Genomic DNA, 18,811 nt, shown 5'->3' with positions numbered 1-18,811 from the left:
TGCCTTACATAACTGAAACAGGATTCAAACAGCTAAGCAACCGAGAGACGAGTTTGTCTAATACAGGAATGAGAGGTATGCAGCAGAATATTCACTGATGTACGTAGCCTAGGACTGGACAGGGATGCTGCTGGGAATATGTCGTAGGAAATTTGCTCGAACAATAATAAATAAATCGCTGTTTTAATTGCTTCCTGGTTTTGACAGGAAGGTGTCGTAACTGAAGCGGAAGCACAATGTGTCGTTCACTGCAGGAACCCCAAGATTCACCCCAAGAAGTGCTGCCCAACGTGCCCGAGTGAGTGAGTGAGTGTGTGTGTGTGTGTGTGTGTGTGTGTGTGTGCGTGCGTGTGTGTGTGTGCGTGTGTGCGTGCGTGCGTGCGTGTGTGTGTGTGTGTGTGTGTGTGTGTGTGTGAGTGAGTGAGTGAGTGAAAAAAGGAATACATCGATAATAAAGCTAACCTGTGTGTCTCTTCTGTTCCAGGCTGTATCTTGGAGGGCCATCTGTACAAAGAGAGGGAAGAGTTTCACCCTGAGGGAAAACCCTGTATTAAATGCACCTGCACTGTGAGTATACACTGTATAGACATGCATGTCTCCAGTCCCCACAGTACAGTAACTGGCTCTCTGTGGTCCAAATTAGTTTGTCTTGGCTCTCAGGGGACTCAAAGTGGTCACGCTCCCCCTCCCCTTAGTAAACAAACAGGGGAGGAGAGTGAGTAAACACATTGTGAGGTGAGTCTTTAAACACATTAACGCCTCAGTTGGACTAGTGTACACTGTGTCCTGTACCAGCCGTTAATGAGGGCACACTGCTACAAGGCCAGGGGGAACTGTGAAAACCGTCTGGCATATAGAGTAGTTGTGTTTGTGAGCTGTTAAAGGTAGCAATCCGGGTTTCACAGGTCCAGACAAAGGTAAAAATGATATTGTGTAAGGGAAATGGTCATTAAGTGGAGATAAGTTGAGTAATGCATAAGAGAAGATGAATGCAGCGTTGTTTTAACGTCTATGTATATAGCTTCCTTATTCTTCTTTCATTGGGGTATTTTGTTTTTTTTAGTAAATATTTTCTGAACTCTATTTTCTTAAAACTGCATTGTTGGTTAAGGGCTTGTAAGTAAGCATTTAAGGTCTGCATGTAAGGTCTACACCAGTTGTATTTGGCGCATGTGAGAAATAACGATTTGATTTGATATGATATGCTGTGTTCTTTCAGGGAGGGCGTACCCTATGCGTCAGGGATGTGTGTCCTGTCCTCTCATGCCCCGCCCACCTGAGCCACACTCAGCCCGGACAGTGCTGTCCCAAGTGCCTCGGTAACACCCCTCTCTCATCAAATACTTCATAGGACTCTCCGATAGAAGTCTGGAGGACATTTTCATATTTCATGAATTATTATTATTAAAACATCTTAAGTCAGAATAATTATCATCAAGCATATATTTTTTTCTTTCTCTCTCCGTCAGGTCAGAGGAAAGTGTTTGACCTATCGATGGGGAGTTGTCTGTTCCACAGTGAGGTCTATGAGGACGGCACCTCTTTCAAACATGACAACTGCACCACCTGTACCTGCAAGGTAAGAACTGACCAGAGAACCAGGCCCCAGAACTCTATTCAATGTATGTGCCATATCACCAAGTTACCATCAATAACTGACCCCTTCTCCTTCCCTCGTATCCCTCCACCTTCTCAGAATTCCACTGTGGTGTGTAGGAAGCGCTGCTCTCGGCCGGGCAGTTGCCATGGTGACCAGTGCTGTGAGGCGTGTCTGTCCTTTGTGAAGGTAGCGGAAGTGAAGTACTGCCGGGCCAGGAACAAGTTCTACCGGGTGAGACAGTCTGGGACAACAAGTCCTAATGCTGCATCCTTGATATCAACTGGGAGAATAGAACCTTACCATTGCCTCAACATTCAACACTGATACTTATCCACCGCAGTTGTCCTCATTCTGACATTTATATGCATATTTATACAGCCATTAATACTTGTTTGATTGATGTTGTGGTTGATTGGTGCCCTCTCTGCTTCTTCCTCTGCTCTAGGAGGGAGACATGTGGTCGTCTGTGAACTGCACTCTGTGTGCCTGTGTCAAGGGGGCCATCGAGTGCCAGCCAAAGCAGTGTGTGCCAATCACCAGCTGCCCCTCGGTGAATGACAGGCTCAAGGCCCAATCACAAACTGTCTCTCTTTGTATTGCGCCTTTTCATTCCAGGAATTTTTCAATGAATTGATGTGAATAACAACATTTATTAGAATAGGCTTAAAAAAATAATCATGCTCACTCACTTTACCTATTATCTTAAAGCTGGAATCTGTACTTGGTGAAACTGCTACACTCGTTTGCGATATTACATCAACAAAGAAGTTACTTCAAACAACAACCCCTGTTTTTTTCTTCATTGGACCCATGATAGAACAGCAGAGCATGTACCACAAATACATTTTACCACGATGCTGAATGCTCCTCTCCTCTGTTTCATCAACAAAATAAAAACGAGAACAAATGCTCTGGGGCGGAGAGTGGCGCTGTTTCACCATATGCAGATTTCAGCTTTAAGCAATTTCCCATCTGCAACGTAAATGCACTTATGTTATGAACACTGCCTATATCTATAGGACATAGCCCTGGGGTCCCTCTGTTCTCCCTGAATCATCAACATGAGACAGTCACTTTCACAATTCACCACGTCCCCATCCATCTGGTCCCCCTCCCGCTGAGACAGACAGAGGCTGTCTACTGTCCAGAGTTACTGTCTGTGACTAACCGCCACATATTCAATCCACTTGCGTGACGTGTTGGTGTCACAGTAGGCAGCTGACTGGAAGCTGATTTTGCGGTGGAGCATTAAGGAGGAGTCAAAATCAATTCACCTGGGCCAGAACAGTGTGGTGGGCCAAGGAACGACCCGGTAACTTACCACAGTAACCATGCTTCAGCTGTCAAGTTTTTTGGGCTGACTAACAGTCCCAGTTCACAGGGCGGTCACCTGTCTTGGGGTGATGTAGTAGATTCTTTGCATTCCAGCGACCAAATGATCAGTTACTTATTCATGCTGCCAGTGACCAGCGTTCACACGGTTACAATGGTTACCTAGCGTCACCTGTTATGGTCACATAGCGGTTGCTTGTTGCGCGGTAATGTAGTGGTCATCTGTTCTTTCATACATTCCTATAGTCAACATTAAAGGCTCGTTGTCATTCTTTTTTAAGCTAGCATCCCACCACCATCACATATACACCATGCCCGTATGGTTATGGAGCAGATCATGGTCACATAGTAGTATAATGAACTGTCATACGGTCATTAGTCAGACAGTACAATTAGTTACATATGGCTGCCTTAGTCATGGATTCCTAGTGGTCACACAGAGTTCACCTGTTATGGAGTCATGTAGTATATCTATCCCCTAACGGCCATCTGTGTTTGTGTCTTGGTCACTGAGTCATGGTCATCTGTCGTAATAGTCACATAACAGCCAACTGAGACACGGTCACCTAGCGGTCAATTGCAATATAGATACGGTCACATAGCGGTCACCTGTCATACAGTATCACAACATCCACTCATCATACCTTCCTGGTGGTCATGTAGCATTCACTTATCACACGGTCACAGTGTGGTCACCCATGTGTCTGCCCCTCCGTCCCATAGGAGACACACAGTCTCCAGTCAGGTCTTTGTCTGGGTGATGTTTGAGTGACAGTAAAGAAGAGCTTCCCTATATTTAGATCCTGAAAGCCAATCTCTCCTTCTCTCAAAGAGCTTCAAAGAGGGAGAGCCCTTTGTGCACTGTGATGTGGGTCAGGTGGGACCCGGGTGTGTGTGTTTGTGTCTAGGGGGGGGGGGGAGAGAAAGTGAGAGAGTGTAAGTGATGAGGACAGCCCTGGGGCAAAGGTAAGTGGAGGTTGAAGGGGATAGAGTTCTCAAATGTGCACCTCTGATGGAGGTTGAAACATAGCCCCCACCATCTCTCTAGCAAACGCACACATACACCAGGCAGAGAGTATCAATTGTCTGTATCAATGTCTCACTGTCTGGCTGTCCACATTTGACTGGTTTTATCTGCCTGTGTCTATGTGTGTGGGTATTAATGTGTAATGTGTCCAACTTTCCAGTTGACTGTCTGTCTCTTACACTCTGACTGGCTGCCTGCTGATCTCTCTCTGTCTGTGTATCTAACAGTCTGTCTGTCTCTTCTAGAATAAGATCCTGAACAGGACAGGCTGCTGCCCGGTTTGCACTGAAAGTGAGTAAGTTACTCCCCTCTTCCTCTGCTGAGTCCTCACACACCTTTGTGGGTTGCATTTGACAGTTTTGTGGCGGCTGTTTCTTTCTTGATCTTCTCTCAAATAGACATTTAGTCATGTTGTATTAAGCACAGATTTCTCATGCAAAATACAGGAATACAAGTTGGGATCAAATTGATGCCCATAATTAAACACACTCGCCTCTCTCTCCCCCTCCTATCACTTCTTCCAGAGCCAGGCGTGTGCACTGTATTCGGCGACCCCCACTACAACACCTTCGACGGGCGCACATTTAACTTCCAAGGAACCTGCCAGTATGTTCTAACTCGAGACTGTGGTAGCGCCCCCTCTGGCGGGGGTGGAAACAGCGCTGGCTCTGACTCTGGCTTCACGGTTGTGGTGAGGAACGATGCGAGGCGAACCCGCTCCTACTCCTGGACCCAGTCAGTGGAGCTGAGGATAGGAGGGCTGAGTCTCAGCCTGCACCAGCACCTAACGGTGAGGAGGAACGGCACACGCATCGCCCTGCCCTACCATGGCCCTGGGATCCACATCGACCTGGATGGATACCTGCTCAAACTCACCACCATTGCAGGTTAGACAGGATTCATGTTTACTTCATTGGAACCTAAAGGACACTGCTAAAGTGCATTTTAGCTCCTTTTTGAAGCATAACTCTGTCTCTTTCTTTCTCCCCCCTCCCCTTCCCTCAGGTCTGGAGATCACGTGGGACGGGGACAGCTTTGTGGAGGTGGTGGCTGCTCCTCACCTGCGTGGTCGTCTCTGCGGCCTCTGTGGGAACTACAATGGACACAAGCGGGATGACACCATGGGCAGCGATGGCCTCTTCAAATTCGTGGTGGATGAGTTTGCAGAGTCGTGGCGCGTGGAGGGGAACGAGGTTTGTGCCCAGCCCATCAGGAGGCCCATCTCGTACCTCTGTCCCGGCAGTGTAAAGATCAGGTTCCGCGCTCACAGGGAGTGTCAGAAGCTCAAGTCCTGGGAGTTCCAGAAGTGTCACCAGGTGGTGGACTTTGCCTCCTTCTATAGGTCAGTGGTTCTTGGGGTGTTTCAGGAATGTTGGGGAGCTTCATTTGTAATGAGATTTGTCCTAGAATCTGCAACATTTCCAAATGCTCTTGTGACATTTTGTTCATATAGCAAATGTGATATTTGTGCATAAAATGTCCAATGTTGTGTTGAATATGGAACCCTCTTAGTATAGAAATACATTTAATCCAGTCCATTCAATTTAATTCAACATGTATTTGTCTTATCTCTCTCTCTTTCTCCCTCTGTCTCTCTCTAGGTCCTGTGTAACAGACATGTGTGAGTGTCCGGTGCATAAGAACTGTTACTGTGAGTCCTTCATCGCCTACAGTCGGGCCTGTGAGAGGGAGGGAGCCCCCTTCTACTGGAAGCCAGAGGCTGCCTGCATGGGTGAGTGACAGCACGCACAGCCTATCACTAAACTTCATGGAACAGGGGACTCCCCCTCATTCAATTTGCTCAACAGAATTGATCGACGCATCTCTGAAATCCATTCATGTTAGGTGATCTGCAGTTATTTCTAACCAACTCCCATCTTCTCAGCCACCCAGTGTAAACACGGAGCGGTGTATGACACCTGTGGCCCGGGCTGCACCAAGACCTGTGACAACTGGAATGAGATCAGGCCCTGCCACAAGCCCTGCGTTGCCGGCTGCCACTGCCCAGCCAACCTGGTGCTGTTCCAGGGCCGCTGCATCAAGCCCACAGCCTGCCCTGGCCGGTGACCCTAGTGCCCCAGGGGAAGGGGGCTGAGAGAGCGCCAAACAGCCAACACTGCCTAGCACTCAGGGTCCATACCTGTGGGGGGGACATTGGGGTGAGTGTGGGGTGATTAATGGATTTGCAGACAGGCAACGATGGACTGAAGGGGTTCTCAGAAGACAGGTGGAGGCCTCATCCACTCTGAGGGAGATAGATACCGGCCATCACAAACTGGGGTTTGGAACTCCGCTGTCGGCTGCTCTTACTCGTCCACCACTACCTTGTGTTTCCACAGGATGGCGCCCACGTTGTCATTCAAATGGGATAGGAATCTGGAGGGAAACATCACCCCTGTAGTTAAAAGAGGAAGAGACCCTTTGGGAAAGCCTTTGTGGCTACGCTTCTTTAGTTACTGGACACTCAAGGGACATTCATCCAGACTGTCATGGACCTTCAGGAAAAGGGTGGGGCTGGCTCTGTGTTGAGCCAATATGGCCTCAGTGTTTCACTCTGTTGCAGCACACAGACATTCAAAATCAGGAAACCAACCAATGCATCTTAAACAAGCATGTTCACCCTGCCAGCATAAGAGATAAGCTCTATGATGAATATATTGAACAACCCCCAGGTATCACGTGCATAAGATTATTTTATACTGTAAACTAAAAAGACTTGCATAAAAACAGATAGCTTTTTGTATGATTATTGTTGTTGATATTGTTAATTTATATAGCGATCAATAAATATGTTGTAGCAAGAGCCAGAATCATACATTTAATTTTGTTATAAATGATTTAAAGGGAAAAAAGCTATTTATGTGTTTGTGTAATTGTGTCTTGTGTGAAGAGAAATGCCCATATGTGACTCGGTTGTTGCATCATCGCAGGGAAGAAACGTACTGTATTTTTAAATGCTCAGTGTACAGGTTGTTGTGTGTTGATTCTCAAACTGAAGGTGTTCCTCAAGACGTACATTTAACTTGACCTTGTATTATTTAAGACCAGCAATATATAATTTCCATGAAACTCATCGCTGACGGTTTTCTTCCTTTATTTTGGTTGACTGATAAAAAGTTCATTCCAATTTAAATAGATGTGTACACTTTAATAAACCTCAAAGCACATAAAACTAGAGATAGAAGTCAACCACTTTGATAAATGTGGCAAGAGAGGTTGTACTAGGACAGTAACTGTATGGGTCAGAAATAACACTGGATGCCAGAGAGACACAAATTGGAAATAGCGTTAGCCATCCAAGTTCATGGTTCCAAACTGCTGTGAAAACAAAACATATTACATTTGTATACCCATCGCTGTATACCCATGTCCCAGACACACAACAGCACCAGTTAAATACCATTTAAGCACCTTATGAACACACATCCGAACTGGGCACAAACTGGTTGAATCAATGTTGTTTCAACGTAAATTTGTCAATGTATTGTAACATGGAATCTATGTGGAAAATATATTGGATTTGAAAAAACTATTGTTTTGAGGGTGAAATGTCAACCACAGGATTATGTCATCGTTGTAACCCCTTTTCAACAAAAACAACCCTTGTGTAAAATATGTTGAATTTGTACCTTTGAAACAACGTCAGATCTTCAACGACATATCCACTATCAGAAGAAAAAACAATAGGCTCAGCAGCACCTTCTATTGGAGAGATGATCTATATACAGTTATTCATTTGGTCCCTCATCCAGGGTTTTAACCAAGCCCATTCCTGCTTAGCTTTGATATTTGTCACCAAATAGCACAATTGAAGGAGATGTATCTTCTGATTGGATAGTTGCATCTGTGCCACTGACTTAGTCTGGCTTTAATTCCAGTTTGTCTACAAATGAATAATTGATATGTTGAATTCATGTCTCCATCTCAACCAAAAATCTAAGTTAAAGAATAGGACTAAATCACATCTAACTTTAAATGCACTTCAACTTTGATTTAGTCATATTCTTTTATTTTGATTTTTGGTTGACATAAATTCATGTAGACAAACTGGAATTAAAGCCATACTAAGTCAGTGGCAAAAAAGATACATCTCTTTCAAATGTTGATATTTGGTTGTGTTGACAACCAAACACAATTCAATATCATTTTTGCAATACAGTAAATAGCCTATTAATTTGACGACAAATTATGTTGGATTCACGTCTCCAACTAAACCAAAAATAAAAGTTAAAGAATAGGATTAAGCCAGTGGCTCAGCTGAAACCATCCAAGCATTAGATACTTTAAAATGTTGAAATTTGATTGACTTTTGGAATACAGTAAATAGCATAAAGTTAAGGCTATTTTACAAACTAATGTAAAGGTATTTATTCAACCTTAAAATGAGTAACACACATCCATGGCCAAATTTTGAGGTTAGCCTACAGTAACTATAAATATCTTCTGTTATAATAGAAATTGTGCATGTTCCAAGATAGCATGATAACACAGCAGGTTTGTGGTGATCTTCACAATTGCTATAATAATCTGCGCAGATTCTAGCGCGCTATTGATCACTGTCACAACAGTTGCTAAATTAAAAGATGTGATCCAATGTGATTGCTATCACTCCAAATCTGTTGAATCTATGGAACTAATGAAAAAACAAGTGGTCAATGTATAGCAGCTGTTACATGTTATGAGTAACTCAGTGTAATGAAAATAGACTTAGATCTAAGTAAAAATAGATGTTCAGCGTCTGTATTCTAAAAACTACTTGTTTTGCTTCTTTGGTACTTCTAAAAATGTCTACACAGGTCTGAATCGAGCCCAGTGATATATGGTTGGGAACTTTGGACAGTGATATATGGTTGGGCCAGTAACCAGGTTTCCATCCAACCTTTTTATGCGAGTAAAGTCAGATTTAAAAAAAATGCCACAACAGGCCCACATTTGTGGGTAAACTTTCCAAATTTCGACAAAACTAAATACGCTAGACAAGGTGGGATCTTTTTCTGTCTGTAAAATGAATTATGTGAGAAATATCGGTGGAAACGCATTTATGTGCAAATATTGATGTAATAACTGTCATATAGAAGTACATTTGGAGTCATGTGATATTGTGTGGTCCTCCCACTACGACTCAGGAAAGCTTGCAGTTTATTAGGCTATATGAAATAAATGATAAACTTCACAGGGTGGTGAAAGTGCACGGTGATGAGCCTTTCCAATAAATATCGAGGGTCTTATTCTGGTGACATGATGATCGATGCTTGGCTGCCGTTTGACAAATACAAATAATCACGCTCTTATCCGTAATAATCGCATCATGTAGACTAGCCTACCTGCAAAACAGCAAAAGTTATTTTTATGTGCACTACGTCATCACGCACAGACTGTTATCCGCAACAAGTCAATGTGATGGAAACATCTCTGGTGGGAATGTGCACATATTGTTTTAATGCGGATTTTAGAATATTTGCATGAAAATCTGTCACCAATAGGATGGATACCTAGCTATTGAGTGAGACAGAATCAGAAAGTCAAATGATTGATGTGGAAATAGTAGAATATTAGCTATAAAGGGTATGGTGAACTCAAAGTACTGGGTGTTAGTTGCATTTAAAGATCAGAAAGGTGCTGTTAAAAGCAATGCAAAATATTTTAGGGGGAAACTGCTGAAAGTGTTGATATTACAATTAAACTAAAGTGCTTTGACATGTAAAGGATTGACCCCGGCTCATTTACATGTTACTGATATTTACCTGTTCACCAGAACAGGTCAATATTCCAACTAAAACCTTTAAGTGGTCAATTGAAACTTTAGAAACTGATTTGACATAAAAAATATGAGTATGTCCTTTTGTATCATCTGTAGCTTAGATCGATGTGAGCTGTACCCTGGCCTCGTCAAAGACTGATTTTTGAAAGTGTCATGATACTGATAAAAACATGGAATGGGTGAAATGCTTTCAGTGCCTTCTTTTGAATTCCAGATAAATAGGGAAGATGGGGGTGATATTCATCCCCTGTGATGAAACAAGAAAACAACAAAGACTTGTGCTACAAGTTGATACAACTAGGAGCTCTAACTACAGAAAATATGTACATGCATTCTAATATATATTCTTTAGCATGTTTTCATATGTAAAAGTATTTAAAAATACAAAACAAAATATACAGCTAATCAAAAATACACTATTAAATCTCCAGGTTCGCCGGCTTCACAGAGACATTAAAAAATACAATAAAACCAGACTTTACAGTTGGGTTGGTTACCACAGCAACGAAACAACGGAACCAGGCAAAGAGAAGAAAGAGGAAAGCAAGATGGTGTAATAATGAGAGGTAGAAAGAGAGGGCAGGAGAGAGACTGGGGGCAGTTCAGTCGTCACCACTGTCGCTGCCTGACTCGCTCAACTGGAGGTCATTCCCTGTGGACACACCAACACACACATTACTACATTGCAACCACAACCTAAAGACTTATATCAAGAGATAAATGATTAGTAATCCCAACGTAGAGCACTGCCCTGGTACTCACTGAGCGTGTTCATCAGCTGGTTGCTGCCCTGTTGCCTGTCTGCTCCTCCGTTGACCACAGGGTTGGGGGAGGGCTGGATGAGAGGGAGTGGGACAGGTTGGGGATGAGGGGCGTCATGCTCCCCATCACTGCTGGAGCTGTCGTCCCCACTACCAGAGCCACTGGCAGAGTCAGATGAGCTGCTGCCGCTACTGCTGCTCATTTGTTCAATAACATCCACCTCCGCTCGCAGCTCTGTGCCAGGCCAGGAGGGGGCGACAGAGTCAGTACACAGACAAAGTCAATAGAGAAACAAGAATGTTCACTGAGTAAAAGTGGTGGCAACACATGAAGAGGCTCACCTCTCTTGATGTCATCTAGCTGGGGCTCAGGGGAGGGGTTGTCCTTGGAAGGGGAGGGGGAGGTCTTGGCCCCTGCAGCAGGCTTAGTGGGGGCACGGAACTGCGCTGGAGGCTGGGTGGCAGTGGCACGCACCGACTGTTGCTCAATCCTGGCCTGATCTTACTGCTGCCCTCCGCTCTGAAATACAAAAGTCAACAGCTGCACATGTACTGTCACAAATTATCTGCAAAACACAACACTTCTCCTAAAGGTTAATTGTTACTATGCATTTTTGAGACAGTGTTTTGGTTAACACCTGGTTTTCTTGACCTGGATACTGCTGCTCAACTTCTCCAGCATGTACTCCCCAGTGTCATGATTGATGATAAGAACACAGTCTTTCTGATATGGCCGCTTATTCCCTTTGAATACTGTCATGGGTGGTGTAGAGCCCTATGAACAACACAATAACAAGTATCATGATCAAGTACACAGTTTGCTTTCATCTTTCTGCAGTGGAGTTATCAGAAATAAATGTTGTCATTGTACAGCACAGGCAAAAGACCACAGTTGAGTAACAATGACTAAAAAACACCCACTCTTACTGGAATGTGAGGTAATGTGATGGTGACTTCCTCTCCTTTACCGACTTGCAACTCTCCCTCGCAGCTTGTGTCAATTGAAGCTGGTTTGAAATCATCTACAAGTGTGAAAGAGTAAGAAAGGTAATTATGTCAGAAATACTACTTACCTGTCCAAAATTGTCATCAGTAACCTAACTTTTGGATTACGCAAACTCAGTAACGTAATCTGATTACTTTCCCCTTAAGGGGCATTAGAAGAAGTAAAGCACACCCATTTTCACCTACCTCATCCCCACAGTTTTTATTTATTTACTTTTCTGCTCTTTTGCACACCTATATCTCTACCTGTACATGATCATCTGATCATTTATCACTCCAGTGTTAATCTGCAATATTGTAATTATTCGCCTACCTCCTCATGCCTTTTGCACACATTGTATATAGACTCCCCTTTTTTCTCTGTGTTATTGACTTGTTCATTGTTTACTCCATGTGTAACTCTGTGTTGTCTGTTCACACTGCTATGCTTTATCTTGTTCTCAACTAGTCTACCTGGTTAAATAAAGGTGAAATAAAAAAAAATATTTAAAAAAGGACCCATCAAATGCATTTGGTGTGTCATCATTTTGACTCTCTATGTCCCCTATCTTCCAGGCCGGCTCGGTCCTCCCCTCCCACTCCGTGGCTTGACGACTCATTGCGAGCTCACAGAACAGGCCTCCGGGCAGCCGAGCGGAAATGGAGGAAAACTCGCCTCCCTGCGGACCTGGTATCCTTTCACTCCCTCCTCTCTACATTTTCCTCCTCTGCCACTTTCTACCACTCTAAATTCCAAGCATCTGCCTCTAACCCTAGGAAGCTCTTTGCCACCTTCTCCTCCCTCCTGAATCCTCCCCCCCCCCCCCCTCCTCCCTCTCTGCAGATGACTTCGTCAACCATTTTGAAAAGAAGGTCGACGACATCCGATCCTCGTTTGCTAAGTCTAACGACACCGCTGGTTCTGCTCACACTGCCCTACCCTGTGCTCTGACCTCTTTCTCCCCTCTCTCTCCAGATGAAATCTCGCGTCTTGTGACGGCCGGCCGCCCAACAACCTGCCCGCTCGACCCTATCCCCTCCTCTCTTCTCCAGACCATTTCCGGAGACCTTCTCCCTTACCTCACCTCGCTCATCAACTTATCCCTGACCGCTGGCTACGTCCTTTCCGTCTTCAAGAGAGTGAGAGTTGCACCCCTTCTGAAAAAACCTACACTCGATCCCTCCGATGTCAACAACTACAGACCAGTATCCCTTCTTTCTTTTCTCTCCAAAACTCTTGAACGTGCCGTCCTTGGTCAGCTCTCCCGCTATCTCTCTCAGAATGACCTTCTTGATCCAAATCAGTCAGGTTTCAAGACTAGTCATTCAACTGAGACTGCTCTTCTCTGTATCACGGAGGCGCTCCGCACTGCTAAAGCTAACTCTCTCTCCTCTGCTCTCATCCTTCTAGACCTATCGGCTGCCTTCGATACTGTGAACCATCAGATCCTCCTCTCCACCCTCTCCGAGTTGGGCATCTCCGGCGCGGCCCACGCTTGGATTGCGTCCTACCTGACAGGTCGCTCCTACCAGGTGGCGTGGCGAGAATCTGTCTCCTCACCACGCGCTCTCACCACTGGTGTCCCCAGGGCTCTGTTCTAGGCCCTCTCCTGTTCTCGCTATACACCAAGTCACTTGGCTCTGTCATAACCTCACATGGTCTCTCCTATCATTGCTATGCAGACGACACACAATTAATCTTCTCCTTTCCCCCTTCTGATGACCAGGTGGCGAATCGCATCTCTGCATGTCTGGCAGACATATCAGTGTGGATGACGGATCACCACCTCAAGCTGAACTTCGGCAAGACGGAGCTGCTCTTCCTCCCGGGGAAGGACTGCCCGTTCCATGATCTCGCCATCACGGTTGACAACTCCATTGTGTCCTCCTCCCAGAGCGCTAAGAACCTTGGCGTGATCCTGGACAACACCCTGTCGTTCTCAACTAACATCAAGGTGGTGGCCCGTTCCTGTAGGTTCATGCTCTACAACATCCGCAGAGTACGACCCTGCCTCACACAGGAAGCGGCGCAGGTCCTAATCCAGGCACTTGTCATCTCCCGTCTGGATTACTGCAACTCGCTGTTGGCTGGGCTCCCTGCCTGTGCCATTAAACCCCTACAACTCATCCAGAACGCCGCAGCCCGTCTAGTGTTCAACCTTCCCAAGTTCTCTCACGTCACCCCGCTCCTCCGCTCTCTCCACTGGCTTCCAGTTGAAGCTCGCATCCGCTACAAGACCATGGTGCTTGCCTACGGAGCTGTGAGGGGAACGGCACCTCAGTACCTCCAGGCTCTGATCAGGCCCTACACCCAAATAAGGGCACTGCGTTCATCCACCTCTGGCCTGCTCGCCTCCCTACCACTGAGGAAGTACAGTTCCCGCTCAGCCCAGTCAAAACTGTTCGCTGCTCTGGCTCCCCAATGGTGGAACAAACTCCCTCACGACGCCAGGACAGCGGAGTCAATCACCACCTTCCGGAGACACCTGAAACCCCACCTCTTTAAGGAATACCTAGGATAGGATAAAGTAATCCTTCTCACCCCCCTCCCCCCTTAAAATATTTAGATGCACTATTGTAAAGTGGTTGTTCCACTGGATGTCATAAGGTGAATGCACCATTTGTAAGTCGCTCTGGATAAGAGCGTCTGCTAAATGACTTAAATGTAATGTAAATGTAAATGTAAATCATAGTGGTCTCTGTCTTGTGGTCAGACTAGCTCAGGTGGAACAACCTTAAAATTAAAAAACTTCTTCAGGATTGGTGGGTCCCCTGCGGGACGGTTGAGCTAACGTAGGCTAAAGCGATTAGCATGAGGTTGTAAGTAACAAGAACATTTTCCAGGACATAGACATATCTGATATTGGCAGAAAGCTTAAATTCTTGTTATTACAGTGAAACAATACCATACTATTGTTTGAGGAGAGTGCACAATTTTGAACATGAAATGTTATTAATAAACAAATTAGGCACATTTGGGCAGTCTTGATACAACAGTTTGAACACAAATGCAATGGTTCATTGGATCAGTCTAAAACTTTGCACATAAGACTGCTGCCATCTCGTGGCCAAGATATAAATTGCACCTGGGCTGGAATAATACATTATGGCATTTCTCTTGCATTTCAAAGATGATGGTACAAAAAACGGTTGTTTTTTATTTGTATTATCTTTTACCAGATCTAATCTGTTATTTTCTCCTACATTCCTTCACATTCACATTTCCACAAACTTCAAAGTGTTTCATTTCAAATGGTACCAAGAATATGCATATCCTTGCTTCAGGGCCTGAGCTACAGGCAGTTAGATTTGGGTATGTAATTTTAGGCGGAAAAAAGGTCCCGGTCCTTTTTTCTGTACTGAATGGAATGTCATTGAGAAAACAGAAAGGTATTCATGTATTTTTTTGCAAACATCCTTTCTGAATTTAAAAGTAATGGCATAGCTAATGTGCGCTACCTACGTTTTCAAAAGTATTTGTAATGTGATTACAATAGTTTTGCTGGCAACGTTCTATCGTACCGGATTACCGTTAGTTTTTTGTGCTAGCTAACTAACAATAACTAGCTACATTGTTAGGTAACGTTAGCTAGCTGACGAAGATAGTTAGCTAACGTTATCTAACTTACAAACTTGTCAAAAGGCGTGACTAAAGTTGGGTATAGTAACATATTTACTTATTTATATTTCATCAATAAAAATAGTCTACTAACATCTGATGGTGTGAAATGATGATTTTGGCCTCTTCTCAAAGCTCTCTCCGAGCTTCAAAACATGTTCTTCTTTGTCCAAGAGCGGATTTGTACTCCCATTCATGACTCTGCTAGATGTTTAATATTCACATTTATTTAAATTATGCTGCGTTATAAAAGTGAATGATAATAACGTAGTATATAAGATAGCTTCAGCTAGCTAAGCTATTTTGAAAAACAATCCCTACGTCACATGACCACTCCGTTTCCTGTTTGTTCCAGGGCTGAAATGTCACCGATAAGATCTGAGCACCCTAATCGGGTTGACCCCAAAATAAACACCGACAAATCAGCATATTCATCATATTTACTACATTAGAATTAGTAACGATGTATTATTAGCTATTAGTATAATAATACGATTTTCACCCACACGAATAAGTACAACGTTTTTACTGACTGAGATGAACAGCCCGGAATCACCGTAATCAAACACTGTTCCCACACGGATGAAGAAGACTGCATGCCACACGAGAAGTCTTAGAACATTTATGGAACATTTGCGTTCATAAAAAATGTATGTGAAAATATTTCCTGCATTTTCAATAACAGTCTATCTATCACTATAATGTGTTAGTGCCATCCATTAACATTAGCAAGATAATTTCATGTGGATTGATGAAATAACAGATTTGAGGATGTCAAGGAAGTTCTGCTATTAGCCTCTGCCGTTAATTACACTAGTGCAAGTTATGGCACTATCAAAGCAAGACGACACAGCCAATGTTGTACTCCCTGGAGAGGAACCCAAAGACGGATTGCCATGTCTTACCCCACCTGTCCAAAGCAAAACATCTACTGGCAGGACTTTGAATGAGAAAGAGATGGAGAAACTGACAGGTGACCAGACTTTGGTGTCTGACTTCAAGCAGATGAAGTTAGAAAAGGAGGCACAGAAAAACTGGGACTTGTTTTACAAAAGGAACACAACAAACTTTTTCAAGGATAGGCATTGGACCACCAGAGAGTTTGAAGAACTGAAAGTGTGCCTTGAGGTAAGATGATGGCATAGGAAGTTGTTAGGTTTCCAACTAGGGGTGCATCTCAATAAATTTCTCAATATGCTCTCTCAGTTTGAAGCCCAAAAGCTGGTCCTGCTTGAAGCTGGCTGTGGGGTTGGGAACTGCATCTTCCCACTACTGGAGGAAGACCTCAACATCTTTGTCTATGCCTGTGACTTCTCACCACGAGCTGTGGAGTTTGTGAAGGTAAGAAGATGTACCACTGATGACCCAGAGCCAGTGGGACTTTTAACAAAACAACCCTGATATCCAGTGTCATTTTCTCTTTGTCCTCAGCAACACTCCCTGTACTGTGCTGAGCGCTGCAGTGCGTTCCAGTGTGACCTGACTAAGGATGACCTGAGGGGTAACGTCCCAGTGGGATGTGTGGATGTGGCCACGCTCATATTCGTCCTCTCAGCCATCCACCCAGACAAGATGCAGCAGGCTCTGGACAACATTTACAGGGTGAGACAGGGCTGAGGAAAAGGATGAAACTGCAGTAAACACTTAACACCCTCAAAATAACTTGTGACTGAATTGACATTCTCTGTGTCAGGTTCTGAAGCCAGGGGGCATCATTCTGTTCAGGGACTATGGTCTGTATGACCACGCCATGATGAGATTTAAGGCTGGAAACAAACTGGGAGAGAACTTCTACGTCAGACAGGATGGTACCAGGTCTTATTTCTTCTCCAAAGGTCAGTCCATTCCATTCCTCTTTCCTCTCCTACATTTTTCCTCATAGTTATTTTAGCTTTTTTGGCTTTCTTTATTGTCTTTTGTTTTGTCTTTTCAAATTACCCACAAGCAGTAAGCAGTCGGTCTGGTCTCTTCTATGGGACTCTTTCTCTGTTTATACATTTTGAATCATGGTTATTGTCTAATCTTGATTGTTGTCCTGTCGTGTGGTCCAGTGCTGCAAGGAAAGACCTAGTTAAGCTGGAGCTGGCCCAGAACAGATCAGCACGTCTTGCTCTTCATTGTAATCAGAGGGATGATATAAATACTATGCTGCCAGTCTCTCTTGGCTGAGAGTTGAGGAGAGACTGACTGCATTACCTCTTCTTTTTATAAGAAATATGAATGTGTTGAAAATTCCAAATTGTTTGCATAGTCAACTTACACACTGCTCTGACACACACACTTATCCCACCAGACATTACACCAGGGGTCTTTTCGTAGTCCCCAAATCCAGAACAAAGTCAAGAAAAAGTACAGTATTATATAGAGCCCTTATTGCATGGAACTTCCTTCCATCTCATATTGCTCAAATAAACACCAAGCCTGGGCTCAAAAAACAGATAAAGCAACACCTCACGGCACAATGCCTCTCCCCTTTTTGACATAGCTAGTTTGTGTGTATGCATTGATATGTAGGCTACGTGTGCCTTTAATTTTATTTATGTACTTTTGTCCTTGAGCTGTTCTTGTCTATTAATGTTCTGTATTATGTCATGTTTTGTGTGGACCCCAGGAAGAGTAGCTGCGGCTTTTGCAACAGCCAATGGGGATCCTAATAAAATACCAAATTTGAATGTCTGTGTTTCAGAGCTCCTAGCAGACCTGTTCAGAGGGGCGGGGTTCGAGAGTGTAACCAATGAGTACGTGCTACGAGAAACGGTCAATAAGAAGGAGGGGCTTTGTGTGCCCAGGGTGTTCCTTCAAAGCAAGTTCCGAAGGCCAGACCAATTACAGGGCTCCTGAAGTCCCTTTCCTCAACAAATGTTTGAAACCTTCAAAGGCACAAATGGACTAAAACCTTCATATATAAATGGATATCATTGGACAAGAGCCTCTACACTGCCGTATGGCTGATCAAGTGCTGCTTGTTTGATTATGCCTTTTTATTATTAGAACTCAGTGGTGGAAAAAGTACCCAATTGTCATACATGAATAAAAGTAAAGAAACCTTAATGGAAAATGACTCAAGTAAAAGTCACCCACTAAAATACGACTTGAGCAAAGGTTTTTTTTTTAATAGTATAATCAAAAGTAAATGTAATTGCTAAATTATACTTAAGTATCAAAAGTAAAAGTAAATGCTATACATAATTTTAAAATCCTTATATTAAGCAAACCAGAAAGCACAATTAGTTTTATTTACTGATAGTCAGGCACACTCCAACACAGACAAACAAACAAAGTATTTGTGTTTAGTGAAGTCTGCCAGATCAGAGGCAGTAGTGATGACTGCGCGTTTTTTTGATGAGTACGTACATTTTACAATATTCCTATCATACTAAGCATTCAAAATGTAACGAGTACTTTTGATTGTCAGGGAAAATGGGAGTCAAAAGTTTTAAAAAATCTTGTAGTGAAGTAAAAGTTGTAAAAAATATAAATGATAAAGTACAAATACCCCCAAAAAACTGCTTAAGTAGTACTTCAATGTATTTTTACTTAATTACTTTACACCAATGATAAAACTGTATATGATGGAGAATTTCTTAGAGAGAACTTTTTCTTAGAGAACTTTTCCAATCATGTAATACATTTTCTTTACCACAAGGGGGCAACAGAATCTGTATAAAAACAAATCTGTAACATCAAGTGCTCCTTGGTTAGTCAAAATAAATATTCATATTTTTTA

General features: G+C 43.5%; 3 protein-coding genes across 4 annotated transcripts in view; 2 read left to right on the top strand and 1 right to left on the bottom strand.

Annotated features, from left to right (window-relative positions):
* LOC124004673 (BMP-binding endothelial regulator protein-like) overlaps window positions 1–9,900 on the top strand; it is a 24,835-nt gene extending 14,935 nt beyond the window's left edge. For both annotated transcript variants that reach the window (XM_046313351.1, XM_046313350.1), the window contains exons 5-15: window positions 208–298; window positions 485–567; window positions 1,220–1,319; window positions 1,470–1,579; window positions 1,697–1,831; window positions 2,046–2,150; window positions 4,205–4,250; window positions 4,484–4,846; window positions 4,965–5,301; window positions 5,561–5,691; window positions 5,845–9,900. In XM_046313351.1, the coding sequence (XP_046169307.1) occupies window positions 208–298; window positions 485–567; window positions 1,220–1,319; window positions 1,470–1,579; window positions 1,697–1,831; window positions 2,046–2,150; window positions 4,205–4,250; window positions 4,484–4,846; window positions 4,965–5,301; window positions 5,561–5,691; window positions 5,845–6,026 (1,683 nt within the window). In that variant the 3' untranslated portion in view covers window positions 6,027–9,900. The remainder of the gene's footprint in view (window positions 1–207; window positions 299–484; window positions 568–1,219; window positions 1,320–1,469; window positions 1,580–1,696; window positions 1,832–2,045; window positions 2,151–4,204; window positions 4,251–4,483; window positions 4,847–4,964; window positions 5,302–5,560; window positions 5,692–5,844) is intronic.
* On the bottom strand, window positions 7,037–15,589 carry LOC124004675 (ELL-associated factor 1-like). The gene is given in 7 exon segments (XM_046313353.1): window positions 7,037–10,372; window positions 10,483–10,716; window positions 10,824–10,982; window positions 10,985–11,001; window positions 11,120–11,256; window positions 11,409–11,503; window positions 15,179–15,589. Coding segments are annotated over 7 exon segments (795 nt in total). The 5' UTR covers window positions 15,282–15,589; the 3' UTR covers window positions 7,037–10,322.
* On the top strand, window positions 15,524–18,811 carry LOC124004674 (tRNA N(3)-methylcytidine methyltransferase METTL6-like). Its single transcript, XM_046313352.1, has 5 exons — window positions 15,524–16,212; window positions 16,291–16,425; window positions 16,516–16,686; window positions 16,778–16,919; window positions 17,771–18,811. Exons 1-5 carry the CDS (start codon window positions 15,910–15,912, stop codon window positions 17,923–17,925), a joined length of 906 nt encoding a protein of 301 aa, XP_046169308.1. The 5' UTR covers window positions 15,524–15,909; the 3' UTR covers window positions 17,926–18,811.

Source organism: Oncorhynchus gorbuscha, linkage group LG19 (genome assembly GCF_021184085.1).
Source record: "Oncorhynchus gorbuscha isolate QuinsamMale2020 ecotype Even-year linkage group LG19, OgorEven_v1.0, whole genome shotgun sequence".
NCBI lineage: Eukaryota > Metazoa > Chordata > Actinopteri > Salmoniformes > Salmonidae > Oncorhynchus > Oncorhynchus gorbuscha.
This window is presented reverse-complemented; position numbering and strand designations above follow the sequence as displayed.

Coding starts and splice junctions, on each gene's coding strand:
- LOC124004674 (XM_046313352.1), top strand. CDS start 15,910: ATGGCACTATCAAAGCAAGACGACACAGCCAATGTTGTACTCCCTGGA. Junction 16,426..16,515: donor GAGCTGTGGAGTTTGTGAAG/GTAAGAAGATGT, acceptor CTTTGTCCTCAG/CAACACTCCCTGTACTGTGC. Junction 16,687..16,777: donor CTCTGGACAACATTTACAGG/GTGAGACAGGGC, acceptor TCTCTGTGTCAG/GTTCTGAAGCCAGGGGGCAT.